Here is a 13,757-nt window from a genome sequence, read left to right as displayed (position 1 = left end):
ATATTATGTACACAAAGATGGAAATTGCAACAGCCACCATTCACTCCAAATATTATAATTTTTTGGACACATAATTATATATTATTTCATTCATTTAATCCTAATTACCTAATATTATACTAAAAGTAGATTTTAAGAAACATAAAATTGGCTCTTCATTAATCCAAAATTCTCCCTTTTTGCACTCTGTTCTCTTTGCTGCCTATGATTTTGCAAGCTTAAACAATAATAAATTATCAGCCTTGGGATTTATAAAAGCTAAATTAGAAGGCTAATTTATCCAAAGAAAGAAGAAGAAGAACATTCATCCAAAAACTCCCATGCTATTGAGTGATCAAGAATCTGTTAGCTGGTTGACTTACTGCAGCTTGATTCAATGGTCCACTGATTTGGACTCACCAAATCTTCCTTCAAGTTTTCTTCCCACACACTCACACCTGAAGCTGCATGATGAGCAACTCAAGAACACTATTTCTACTGAGTGATATATGTATGCAATCAGGGAGGATAGTAATAGGCTGTGAAGATGATATGTGGCAGAGTAAGAAGGGATTTGCTTTTATCTGCTTGTCACTTTGCAGCATGGCACTGAGACCAGAAGAAGTGCTTTAAGGTGGAGTGAAGCAGCAGTAATTATTTACTGCTCTGGTTATGATTGCCAGATAAGCATGGCACAGAAATCATGCACAGAAATCTATCTCATGTCCAGGTACTCATAGTAGGCTGATGAGGACCACTTCATTTGTCTCCACTTGTTTAATCTTTTACTTCAGTAGGTAGAGCCACCAACCTTGGATCAGCAGTCACCTATGTGCCAGCAGCTAATGACTTCAAGATGCTTGTGTTCTTGCAGATCCCTCAAGTAGTGTCTGTTTGATTCTTGAACTGGTCACCATTCTTAATCTGCACAGCTGCATGGTTGAGTTCTTGAGCTCGTTTGGTGGAACTTGTTCCTTTTTTTTCGCTCGGAATGAAGAAATTTTTTTCGACATCGGTCTGTGTCAAAACGAAAAGAAATTAAGCTCATGTTCTCTCGGAATGAAGAGATTTTTTTCGACATTGGTCTGTGTCAAACCGAAAAGAAATTGAGCTCATTTTCATGTCTTTATTCCTTATCTTTGCTCACCGGGACAGGCAGGTGGTGTAGGTGCAAAAATCCAAAAGCTGAATTGTCTCAGTTTGTCACATATGAGCAATACTAGTCAAATTAGAGAAATAGCTGACTCATATCCAATTGTATCTGAATCAGAAAACCATCTGCTTTGTTCCCTTCTCTGTTGTTTCTTCCCAGAACAGAAAGTTCAAACACAGAAATATGAATTGTTTGTGGTGTTTGAAGCCATTTCCCCTGTTTTCCAGATTTTTAGAATGCGTAAATCTCTGTCTCAAAAGATTTTATAATGACTTTTTTCCTCACTTGAAAGTTTATTTATTATTTATCTGAAAAAATAAAAAAAAATTTAGTTTTCTTTTGAAGATATCAATTAGTTTAACTGGTAAAGATTAAAAAAAAGGACAAGACTTTTTTTGACTTATATCTAGAAAAAAAGTTATAAGTTATCATGAAAATATTCTTTCTATTAGAAGAGAAATTGGTGGTTATTATCCACATATTGGAATAACTTTCAATGAATTAAATGTATTTTCCGAATCAAATGTCAAAAATAAGGCAGGTTGGTAGAAACCAAGGTCTGTCGTATCGGATCGTACCGCCTATACCGGTCTGACAGGCCAGCGGTACGCGGATCGTCTGTACTGTAGCAATGCACTGTAGCACTATAACAGTACTATAGTGCTCGGTACACCTGAGTGTACCGAACGGTATACCGTACCGTACCGATACCGAGCCCGGATAGAAACGTCGATACATACGGTACGATAGACCGAAACATCCACTTCCATGAAAGCTGGCATTGGATAGGAAATCATGAGGTACATACTCAATTAAAATACTTTATTATGATCACATATATATAAATACATCCTTTCTTTTCATACAAACATGCTCTTTTACTTTATTATATAATAATAATAATAATATGTATAATCTATTTCACATGCAAAATGACATGACAAACTAGGACTCCCATGAGCCATATGCAAATTTGCATAATTCATGATACATAACATGTGTATGTCACAGTAATTTATATCCCAATTCCATGAACCATTCAGCCTATAGAGTGCTACAAGTGAGTAAAAGTGGGTTTACAAACAGATGACACAACAAAGACTATCTCAAAAATTCTTGGTATTGACTGAAACAAACAGCTAAATATGTCTCACATGATATGCCTGATGCACATTGATTGCCATATTATATTAATCTCTTCCGGTCCAATTAAGCTTAACCATGAACTCTTTTTTCCCATTCAACAAAGTTCAATTAGAATGAGGCTTAAGCATCATTAAGAAAATATCTTCTGTGAAGTTGTTCCTGACCAATATAAATAAAGCTTCCAAGAAATATGTCGACTGGGAAAACAAATAATATGACAACAAAATTGTATGCTAAATGAACTTTAGAAAGAAGTAAAATAAATGCTCTGAAAACTAATCATTCACTGGAAAGATCACTCACTAGCCTTTGCAGATATTTGCATTGTGAGACTCACTCACAGAAAACAGCCACACAATAGAATTGTAGTCACATAACCATCAAAAGACAAAGACCTATATGGGACTCCCACAAGTAGAAAATTACATTGCAAGACTCGCCTAAGAAAAATCGGCCAAACCATGAACTGCAACTCCACCAATAAGCTATCAAAAGACAAATACAAAATACACAGGGACTCCAGTGAATACTATCCACAAAAACCAGTTGCACTAAAGCCTCAACTGTGAAGACCACAAAAATTTTCATCACCGTCTGAGTTTTCACCTGAAAATTCAAGTAGATAGCTTGGTGAAACAAATAGCTCAAAACGGACCAGAAAACAAATAAAAGAACGAAAGACACAACCTTAGTCGTCTTTCTTATTTTCGTAGAAATCAGAATCACTTGAGCTAGAACTAGAGCTTGAGCTTGAGACGGAGTTCCTACGCTTGTGTTTCTTCTGTGTTTTCTTTGATGTTAAAGTTTTGGAGGCAGGAACATCACCCACTATTTCAGCTCCTGATTTTTCACCAATTTGTTCCATGCTTGTGCTCGTTTCACTTGCTACAGGTTCCTTAAAAGCGAAACTAATCTCATCAGCAGACTGCACTTCAACAACCTTGGTTTCCAATTGCTCCTCACTTGCACAAACTTCTAGATATCCATCTATTGCTCCCGTCGCTTTTGGGGCTTTCTTGCTGGTGCTATGTGACAGCTGGCTGAAAGCCATGTCTCTGTCTTCAATGGATTTTGCTTCAACATGCAGATCAGATTGCATTTGCTTGGAATCGAGATCGCCAGTACCCTGTAAATTCTGAGATTTGGACTCATGTAAGTTTTGAGATCCAACTTCATGATATAATGATTTTTCAAGCAATTCTTCACTAATTTGTTTGAAAGTCGAGTGAATATCTTCGACAGATCTTGCCTCAACAACTAGAAGCTCTGAATCTGTTGTATTGCTTTCAGCAGCAACCATTTCTCTCAACTGAAGATTAAGTTTTGCTGTCATTGGCTCGCCAATCTTCGAATCAGAAACACTAGGCACCATGGTCTTTTGAAGGAGCTGATTAGATCCTGAGTTAACCTCTTGAACCAAGCTTGCTTCAAAAACATGAACCTTAGGATTGTAAACAATCTGCTCGAAGTTCCCGCTAGAACTATATGAAGACCCAACTTCTGATTCTATAACTCTAGGCAGGCTGACTGCTGAACTCACCTCCTGAGACTCGATAAAACTGCCTTTAGAGGGTTGGTTGGATGATATATCATCATATTGACTGGATCTGTCTTCAGAAAATTGCAGCTGTGTATTGTCATGCACAAAAGAACTTCTGGAAGCAGAACTAATATCTTCAGACTGGCTATCCATTTGAAACATGAATAATGATCCTCGTTGATTAGATGACAATTCTTCTATGTGAAAATCTGCAGTTCCATCCATTGCTGTTGGCAAACTTTCATCCATCTCATCAGTCTCCAAGACCACAGGATGGATCTCATCAGATTCCTCATCAGAACTATCTACCATCTTCAGAGAACCATCTTCATACTTGGTTAGCACTTCAGTTATGATTCCATCTCTTGATGCAGACAGGTCACTGCCAGAAGAGGCCTTGATCTCAGTTATGCTTTCTGTCAGTGATATCAACTGTAACCCAGTTAAACTACCATCATGAATATGACCTGCAGATAGGAGATCTGATGTGGTGACTTCTGGTTTGTGAAAAAGCTTGTCACAATCATCCATATGATTAATATCTTCTCTAGACTTCCAAAAGAAAGAGGCCTGTTGTTCAATATCAGATACATTGACCTTGAGCTCTTCATTTGTGACGCCTGGATCCTTGTCTTGTTGTTTGAAATCTTCTCGACTGTCATCAGAGATTGAAGCCAGGTCCAAATTGCTGAGTTGAGAATCTTTAACAGTGATGTGATCAGAACTCAAACTATACTTTTCCATGAAAGGCACTGGTTTCAGCAATTCAGATGAAACTGAATCATCAGATAAGAGTGAGATATTTGAATAAGAAGACTGTGTAATTTCAACCGTCTCTTCTATTTCGGTGTAGTGACTCATGTTCACAACAATCGGATCAGCCTCTCTAGACTGAGCTGTCAATGAAGAGGAATTTGTGTGATTGATACTGTCTGCTGCTGCTAGCTCATCTATCATGCATGAAATTGTATGAATGGAACCTTCTTGAGAAGCTGACTTTCCAACTATAACATCATCATATTTGCTAATGTCAGTAATCTCCCTTGATCTTGGTTCATTTTCTTCTATGGAAATTAAACTCTGACCAGATGTGAAGGGCCCTGTGCTGACAGATGCCATCTCTTCCACGCTTGCATTGACAGATACAAAATTTCCAATTGGTGTTGCAGCATTTTGCTCGATTGAACTTGGAGAAGAACCCACTTCTGAATCTTCCTTCTGCATATGAAATTTCACTGAAGAACTAGTGTTGTCTCCTTGACCTGCGCCCACTGAGAAAAGAGAATAATTACCAGCAATAACCGAAAGGGATGTGTGCTAATAGGTCAGAATCAGTTCCCTTACCTGCATCAGTTTCAGCTTCATCAACTGTTGATAGTTCAGAGAAAGATTTTCCAGCCACTAGTGGACTAGAATCATAGATGGGTTCTGCAACTTTATAGTCATGAACTTGATCAACCCTTGTTGAATAATCAGATTCTCTGAGATTTCTTGTTTGTTCCAAATTTAATGACTGTTCAGAAAAGGTTGTTTCTGAATCCTTCTTGTCTTCATCTGATGAAGATGAGTGTGGCTGATCATACCTCTGTTCGACCATGTCTAATTTTTCATAATCTGAAATGGGTGGATTTAAGTGTATTCCATCTCTAATATCTTCTTCTACTGCTCCAGAATCTTCAACAACTTGATCACTTTCTTGAATGATGAGGTCAGTATCCACATCAATTTCAAGATCATCAGTTAGATGCACATTCTTTACTTCTTTATCAACCAATTCTGCTTCTTCAGTTGTGTGACTTCCATTATCCACAACATCAGCATCATGTTTACCAAGAGGAGTCAGTTCAGTTTCCTGTTGGAATTCCTGTTTTTCTAGCTCTCTCTTATATTCCTGATCTGTAACTGAAGAAACTGTGTCGGATTCCGGAATATAACTGACTTTCGACTCACTCTTGTCACTGAATTGTCTATGAAAAGTAGAACTTCCCTCAGAATCCATATTCTCTGCAACAAAGTAGGACTTCAACCTTGAATGAGGTCTCTCTTGTTGAAGTTCCCTTCTTCCTAAGCTGAAGGTCTCATTCCTTCTATATAACACCTCACGATGTGGAGCTGACACAAAATCTTGGTGACCCCACGTCTCACCTGTGAGGCTGCTGTTTTGTTCTTGCTCATCATAGAAAATATCAAAAGGATTTCTTCTGGGCAGCAGAGAAGAGGGAGCAGAGCCTGGAATTGGCAGCAAATCCATTGTTTCCTCTGAATCATAGGGAATATCAAAAGGATTTCTTCTTGGTGCTGAAATGGGTGGAACCTGGACACGGAAGCGTGATAGATCATCCCTGCTAAGAAAAGAGTCACTAGCATCCAAGTCAATAAGATTTCTCTCCATCAGAAATGCCAGATTTTTTCTTGCTCTTCGCTTTGCAATTAAACTTTCTAACCTCCGATTCCTCTCCAATTCAGAAGACCCAAGATCCATGACATTTTTCTGATCATCTTCGGTCCACTTCACTGCAGCTTCCATGCCGTCATCCTTCTCCTCCTGTGCTTCTTCATCTTCTTCCTCTGCATGGTTTTCACCTTCTTCATCAACACTATTATCATCTGGTTCATGGTCTGAAGATGAGCCTTCAGTGTCTACATCTGACTTGGAGATAGATACGTGCTGAGGATGTTCAGAATCTAAAAGAGGGTGAAGTTCATCAAGCATCGGAATGATGTCAGCCATAGAAGCATCAGGAGATGAACTCTCTGCTCTATCTGAATCAGTATCAGAAGAAGCATGATCATTATCAATGGACTGCCAAGGCAATCCTAGAGAAGAATCGAAATGATGGTCCAGTGCAGGCTCGCCATTCTCCAGCATAAGGTCCTCAGTTTCTTGCCTATCTGCAATGCCAACAGAACTGATAATTTTACCAACTCCTGTTACACCTGGATTCTCAACATAAAGGTACCTGTCCTTGAAGATCTCTTGACCATGGAGTTCTTTTTCTTGAATTACCTTCTCTTTATTGTAATTCTCTCTGTTCACTTCCCCATCTAATGAGTTTGTGGCCACGATAGCATCTAACTTCTTGGTTCCTTCATTTTGATTTGTTGCCTCGTAGATATCCTCACCTGCATTACTCCTTTCTGTAGCCATGGATGCAATTCCCTCATGATGGGATCTGTATTCTACATGTTCTTCAACCATTAAGTTGTCATCTTCCTTGACATACAGATGCTTAAAAGAGCCCCCAATTTCCTCCGAAGGCATGTCCTGAGTCCTCTCATCCTCTTTCTCAATTTCAGGAATATTTGGCTCTCCATAGCTCAGGAGGAGTCCAAGAAGAAGAGTTGTGCAGACAATGACAGGAGAGGAAGAAACCAGGAAGGCAAACAGACAAGGAAACGATATGTATAGTACAAGCAAGAATAACACCAGAGCAAAAACAAAAGGATGATCCCGAGCAGATCTGTAGCTAGTTTGGATGCACAATATCATCACTTTTTCAATATACATTTTAATTTCCCTTCTCTTTATTGCCATATCTTCTCTCTCTCTTTTCTTTGCCTGATAATCCAAAGGGAAGAAAGAAGAATGAAAACAAAGCTATCCATGTGAAACTCATGAAAATTAATCTTTTCGAGTAATACTAAGGACAACTTTTCATGTTTCGAAAGACATAATAATGGTACAATTACCTACTATGAAAACCTTTCAAAAGAATATTAATCATATAACTAAAATAAAGTCATTACCATCACTAAAGCAAAATTTGAAGATCTAAACTGAACTACCTAGGTTTACATATCAGTAGGTTTTTATCTCTTTTTTTATATATTTTGTACAGATCTGCAAATGAAGGCAACAGATCTATTCGTACACATATCACCGAAAACCTCACACAGTTAACACAAATACCCATGATCTTGAATGCTGTCCAGATGATTACAACAAAAACCTCAAGCAAGCCTCTCCACTTAACCAACTTACGCAACCAAGAAATGCAAGCAACAAATGTTTCTCAAGATTGTCACATAATTAATAGAGGATAGATACATTCATTAAAAACAATCTATATGATCACCACAGAGACATCAAGCAGGCCTTAGCAACACTTAAATTTAATGTGACCAAGAATTGTCTGCAGCGAATTACAGAAATCAATTAACTGTGACTAACCAAAAAACGTATATGCATTTTTTTTCAGAATCAGTTGGTTTCACTTCATGAAGCTGCACATCAACTTTTTTTTTTTTTCTCACGAAAATAATAAAAATTTGAACAAGTAAAAGTTCATCTCCACAAACCAAAGAAAGAAGAAATCGAGGATCCACTACACAAAACCCCCTTATCACCTAATCAAGCTCAGATCTTTCAGTGGCAAAACACTTCCAGATGATGTTCCGCTACCAAGACACTTCCAAATGCTGAAGATAACCTGGAGATCAAAGTAGTTCAGAGGAGAAGCGAACTCACCTTTCCTCTCCTTTCCTTCGTGTTTGTCAAAAGGATCAGGATCCGATCGGCCGAAGAATCCAAGGACTTCTTCCTCTCTGAAGTGAGATCAGAGGAGACGCAAGGGATCGGAAGCGAGGAAGCTTACTACATCCGACAGCTGTTTTCATCTCATGTCTTGGTCGGCAAGAAAAGGGAGGAAAAGCTCCAAGGAGAGAGAGCCTTAAATTGGACTATATACGACGACCGTATCACAACGGAAAGAATGCAAGGTAAAGCGGCGGTGGTGGCAGTGGAAAGCGAGGACTGAAGGAGAAACCCGTCATTTGCCCTACCACCGACCTCGCCACCTTCGGCGCCGGCCAAAAGAATCTGGCAAGAAAAAGAGATAAATAAAATTAAAAATAGAGAAAATGCTTTTAATTAGGAGGATTATTTGGTTTAAGATATTAATATTTTGTAATCATGATTTATATTGTTTGATAGAGGTAATTAGTCTATCTCTAGTTTAACCGTTCTCCCCATAATACCCCCGCTTTTTACTCGGTCCGGCCGCTGTCGCGTCAAAAGCGGGTCGAATCGGTTTCTTGGTTCGGATCGAACTCGAGCATCCTCGACCGGGCTTACCACATTGCAGAAGTCAATAAAGCATTTGGTGCCATTTCAATCAATATATATATATATATATATATATATATATATATATATATATATATATATATAGAGAGAGAGAGAGAGAGAGAGAGAGAGAGAGATGTATAATACAATAGCTGCCAATTCAAAGACAGGCAACACTTTTTTTTTTTTCCCTTGAAATGTATACTGAAAATAATACGGCAATATATTTTGGTGCCTTCCTATACAGTGTTTGATCCTTCAATTTGTTAATTGATTTTTCAGCATCATAATCGGCTCTTTGGTCAAATTTGGTTGACTTGAGGTATGATATGAAGCCACCGCATCCCGAGAGATGCAGCATGAGTGGGCGCCATCAACGTTGCATGATCCCACGTAGCGCGTAAAGAAGGCGATGTGTTGAGCTGTGCTCTCAATTCGATATGGATTTTGTGCGGCACACGGTCGACATGAAGAGGTGCAACACAAAAGTGTTTTTTTGTTTTTATTTTTATTTTTATTCCAAGGTGAGAGCGTTATGCACTTATTTTTGATATAAGTGACATCCAATATACATATCATAATTTAAAACATCGATATATTTAATAAAAATATTGAGATAGATGTATGAAATTATTAAAAAAATTATATTTTTATTCATGAATAATTAACTTCAATAGAATATAAGATGGAAAAAAATCATTTAAGATGATATAAAAATATGCTTAGAGGATTTTCAAATATAATAGAAGAAGAAAAAGTAAAATGATTAATGCTACCAAGAGATAGATAAAAAGGTCTTAATAAATATTTAATTATTTTAAATTTAATTAAATATATGATCTTTAATATATCTCAATAATGATAAAAGATTTATGTCATCGATCATAAATAGTTCGGACTTACAATTTTATTATTATTATTGATATTAGATTGAATATATATATATATATATTATTTAGATATATTGATTTAAACTTACAATTTTAGTTATGCCTTTGAACACAAGTGTTTGTCCTAATTTTCTATGTTTGTATTTGGTGTAAGGAAAAAGGTATTCAAGACAGTATGGTTGCTGAAACTGTGTTGGATATGGCAATCTTCCAATGGTAGTGCAGTCTCCATCTCAGACAAACTTGCTACGGTAAAACAGGCAAAATGAGACCACCAAAACCTTCATGAATCCTAGACAACTCATCTCTCCAATGGTGGTCTACCAGTACCAGACTCGTAGCCGTGAGGCCTTCTTCCGTTCTTCCACCTGATGAAACCATGACACTGAGATGCTACAGTGGCTCAAAGTGTCTCATTACCAGCAATGGAGAAAGCTTGATGGAGTGCTGAGTTCGATGCTGTCGGACTAGAATCATAAACAGGTTCCACCACATGACTGTCATCAACATTCTCTCCTTCCACTTCCACAGCATCGGATGTGGAGCCTACGGCTGTTGTTTCAGGAGTTCTCATTTTGGGACTCACTCTTTTCTTCTGACGATGATGATGCAGTGGAGGATCTTGACTTGTGCTCCTCGTCAATCACTTCAACCCTCTCACCATATGAAGTGGGTGAATTGCCTACCGAGTCTTCGCTGCACTCGTCTTGGGTTGCTGCAGATCTTGCAGTGGCTTGATGAGCTTGTTCTGTGATCATGCTGTCACTCGAAGGTTTTGCGTTGTGTTCATCGGATTCTGAAGTATAATTCATCTTTGAATCAGCACAAGCTGTCTCCTCTGGCTCATTCTTTTCTGCACCAACACAAGGGTTGAATCTGGAAACACGCTTCTCTTGCTTGAATTCGCTGAAAACTGAGCCGACGCTGAAGCTCTCATGCCTTCTGAAGAAGATATCGCGTTGTGGAGCTGCAGCGAAGTCCTGCTGCCTCGAATTCTTTTCGTCTTCTACCGGATCATCGTCGAGGAGATCGAATGGACTTAGTCTCGGCAGGAGCACGGAAGGAGCCGAACCAGGAAAGTAGTCATCCGAGCTACAGGAAAGGTCGAACGGGTTCCTTCTCGGTGCATTAACACATGGAAGATGGCCATGTCCCTTCTCCACGTTGTCGTCCAGGTCTATCAGATTTCTCTGCAGCACCTTCCTCGCTTCTCGTTTGGCGAGCAGAGTCTCCAACCGGCGATTCCTTTCCAGTTCAGAATTCCCAAGATTTACGAGGTTCCTCTGATCATCTGCGGTCCATCTTACAGCAGCTTTGCCTCCCTCATCTTTCTCCTTCTGTGCCTCTTCTTCATCTCGGTTCTCAGTCTCCTCCTCCGTGCTGCCATCATCTGATGCATGGTTCTCTGAGAATGCTGCAGAATCATCACCGGAATTGTCTTCGGAAACAGACGGGTCAAGCTCATCGAGCACCGGCGCAGTGTTCGACTTAGAAGAATCAGAATCCTCTGCACCACCAGACTCAGAGTCCAAACAAGCTTTCTTGCCATTATCTTCCTCGATAGAAGAATTTGAAGCAACAAAAGTGGCTTCTGCTGCATCGAGCCTTCTGTCACCCAAAACAATGGTTCTTACTGTCAATCTCTTAGTTGCCCTTCTATTCCCCACACGAGACTTGTCCCTGAAACCCTTCTCATTTGGAACAGACTCAATCTTCAGCGAAGAACTTGCCTCGGCAGTGTCATCATTGTCAGCTTTGTTCCCGGGAAGATTCGGTTCACTGTAACTCAGAAGGATTCCAAGAAGAAGTGTTGTGCAAACAATGACTGGGGAAGAACTTAGAAGAAGAGCAAATAGGGAAGGGAAGAACTTGTACAGTATAAACAAGAAGCAAGCTACACCAAGAGAGGAAGGATGATAACAAGCAGAAATCCAAGTTGTTTTCCTGGAGCACATTAGAACTATTTCTTTACTTAGCACCACTTTGCAGAGCCTCGATCACTGAATCTTCTTCTCTTCTGTTTTCCTATTAGGAATCTGCAAGAAAGAAGGAAAAAGTGGATAGAACTGTTTTCCTAGTGGTAAAGCAATTCTAGTGGCAGATTTTACAGAGTAGTGAGAATAAAGGTATCATAATTGCTACAGAAATAAGCATTCACCGATATAACACCACTGAAGAAGATCAATCTAACTGTTTTCCTCTTAGGAATCAAAGTAGAGGTGGACATGACACTACACTTGAGCAAATAAAGAGAATTAGATGCAATGGCAAAGCATTTCTAATGGCAAAATTTGCAGTGTAGTGAGAACAAAGGATTCATACTGGCTACAGAAATAGGCATTTAGGGTTATGACACTAGTGAAGAAGATCAATCTAAATGATATACTGCTTGCTGTCTAACTAATGAAGCATAAATCCTTTGTTTTTCTCAGCTTCATTATCTGAAGTCATGATTTCAAACACAAAAAGTGGCCTTAAACTGCAATATCCACATTTCTTTTGTTTGGTTTTTCTGTACAATAGTTAGACATTGAGAATGTTTCCTAATGTGTTTACTTGTATTTCTTTCTGATTAAACTTCAAGTATTAACATACAAAAATGTTTGCATCTGTCACAAGAGTCTCACTTTCAGACATTAATCAAGACTCAAGAGAGAATGTGTGAGAAACATTATACATTGGCTGAACATTATGAAGAGATCTAATACCATATTACTGAGGAAACTACAATGTCATGAAAGACACCAACTGGGGGTCCAAAACCAAGAGAACAAAAATGATCCAAAGCAAAACAACAGATCATAAACTTCTCCTTAAAAAAAGATCATGATTTCTAATGAAAAGCTCATAAGCTTATCAAAACACAAATTGCAGATATCTCAACAAAATTTGCTTATAATAAAAGCAAAATCTCTAACCACTCCTCATACCTAAACCTAAATACCTAGGACAATACTTGGAATACTATGAGGTTCCTAAATGGACAGTCAACCTACCTCATTCTTTAGCTCTCAAATATCCAAAGCTTTGTCTCCTACTTGAATTGGAAACATGCCCATGTCAAGCAAAAGAAAGAAGACACAAGATTGCTCTATATTATGTTTGTCATCCTTCACATGGAATTAAATGATCATATCCTTTATTATCCATCAAAATCTGTACCACCTATTAAGTACCAAGAAATTACACAAATGACAGCAACAAAACCATTGCATTTAAGTCTCCTGGCAAAACATCAAACATGTACAGTGACACCACAATCGAAGCAAATTAACCTCGAATCGACAACGTAACATCTCCAGATTTGTTTGAAGATTGACGCATTGTGCTCTAGCAAAGTTAATATCATTTCCTAAACAAGAATGAACCATCAACCGATCATAAAAGACCAACAGATTACTTCCCAAAACAAAACATGGAAGAACAGAGAACATTAAGTGCCGGAAGAAATTGGTGTACGTTTGGCGTCCAATGCTGCACCTCCCTCCGATCTGAAGCAAGAAATTTCCTCCCAAACAATGGAAAATTAAGAGAGAGAGAGAGAGAGAGAGAGAGAGAGAGAGCGTTCCTCGAATCTATCGGAAACGAGCACGTCCAACTTGGATGCGGTGAGGGGGCAATTCAAGCAGCGGTTGGGGGAACGGGAGAGGTTGTGGGCCCATCTGCCGACCATGTGTCATTACCTCATTGGTTGACAGTCCAAACATGTTTCTTCTCTTTGAGAATTGGATCGAAATCTTTTTATTTATAGAGCATGTGAAAGACTTAATTTTTCTATGAATTTAGAGTGATTTTTCTTGATATTTTTGTCAAAGTTTTTAGTTGCACAGTATAGATAATAGATATACATGTCTAATTCTTGAATTAAATCTATTGTTCACACAAAATATTGGCAGATCTTATCTGACATTTATCACATACAAATGAAACCTCTTCTCCAAATTGTACTTACTTTACTAATTGCAAAAGAAAACAAATAAGAAG

The 13,757-nt window shown here is 38.5% G+C and overlaps 2 protein-coding genes across 3 annotated transcripts; both read right to left on the bottom strand.

The window, feature by feature from the left end:
- Window positions 1-2,560: 2,560 nt before the first annotated feature.
- On the bottom strand, window positions 2,561-8,515 carry LOC135617705 (uncharacterized). 2 transcript variants are annotated; one of them, XM_065118208.1, is made up of 4 exons: window positions 8,287-8,515; window positions 5,163-7,377; window positions 2,966-5,080; window positions 2,561-2,884 (listed from the first exon to the last, which is right to left on the bottom strand). In XM_065118208.1, exons 2-3 carry the CDS (start codon window positions 7,351-7,353, stop codon window positions 2,967-2,969), a joined length of 4,305 nt encoding a protein of 1,434 aa, XP_064974280.1. In that variant the 5' UTR covers window positions 7,354-7,377; window positions 8,287-8,515; the 3' UTR covers window positions 2,561-2,884; window position 2,966. The 2 variants fall into 2 exon arrangements, with proteins under 2 accessions (XP_064974280.1, XP_064974279.1); XM_065118207.1 differs by having other exon boundaries at window positions 2,966-5,089; window positions 8,287-8,514.
- Window positions 8,516-10,333: 1,818 nt separating this feature from the next.
- Window positions 10,334-11,728, bottom strand: LOC135616408 (uncharacterized). The gene has a single exon (XM_065115602.1). The coding sequence runs from the start codon at window positions 11,726-11,728 to the stop codon at window positions 10,334-10,336; it is 1,395 nt and encodes a 464-aa protein (XP_064971674.1).
- Window positions 11,729-13,757: the final 2,029 nt, after the last annotated feature.

Source organism: Musa acuminata, chromosome BXJ2-7 (genome assembly GCF_036884655.1).
Source record: "Musa acuminata AAA Group cultivar baxijiao chromosome BXJ2-7, Cavendish_Baxijiao_AAA, whole genome shotgun sequence".
NCBI lineage: Eukaryota > Viridiplantae > Streptophyta > Magnoliopsida > Zingiberales > Musaceae > Musa > Musa acuminata.
The sequence above is the reverse complement of the archived record's forward strand: the minus strand, read 5'-3'. Positions and strand labels throughout refer to the sequence as shown.

Coding starts and splice junctions, on each gene's coding strand:
- LOC135617705 (XM_065118207.1), bottom strand. CDS start 7,353: ATGGCAATAAAGAGAAGGGAAATTAAAATGTATATTGAAAAAGTGATG. Junction 5,090..5,162: donor TGAAGCTGAAACTGATGCAG/GTAAGGGAACTG, acceptor CTCTTTTCTCAG/TGGGCGCAGGTCAAGGAGAC.
- LOC135616408 (XM_065115602.1), bottom strand. CDS start 11,728: ATGTGCTCCAGGAAAACAACTTGGATTTCTGCTTGTTATCATCCTTCC.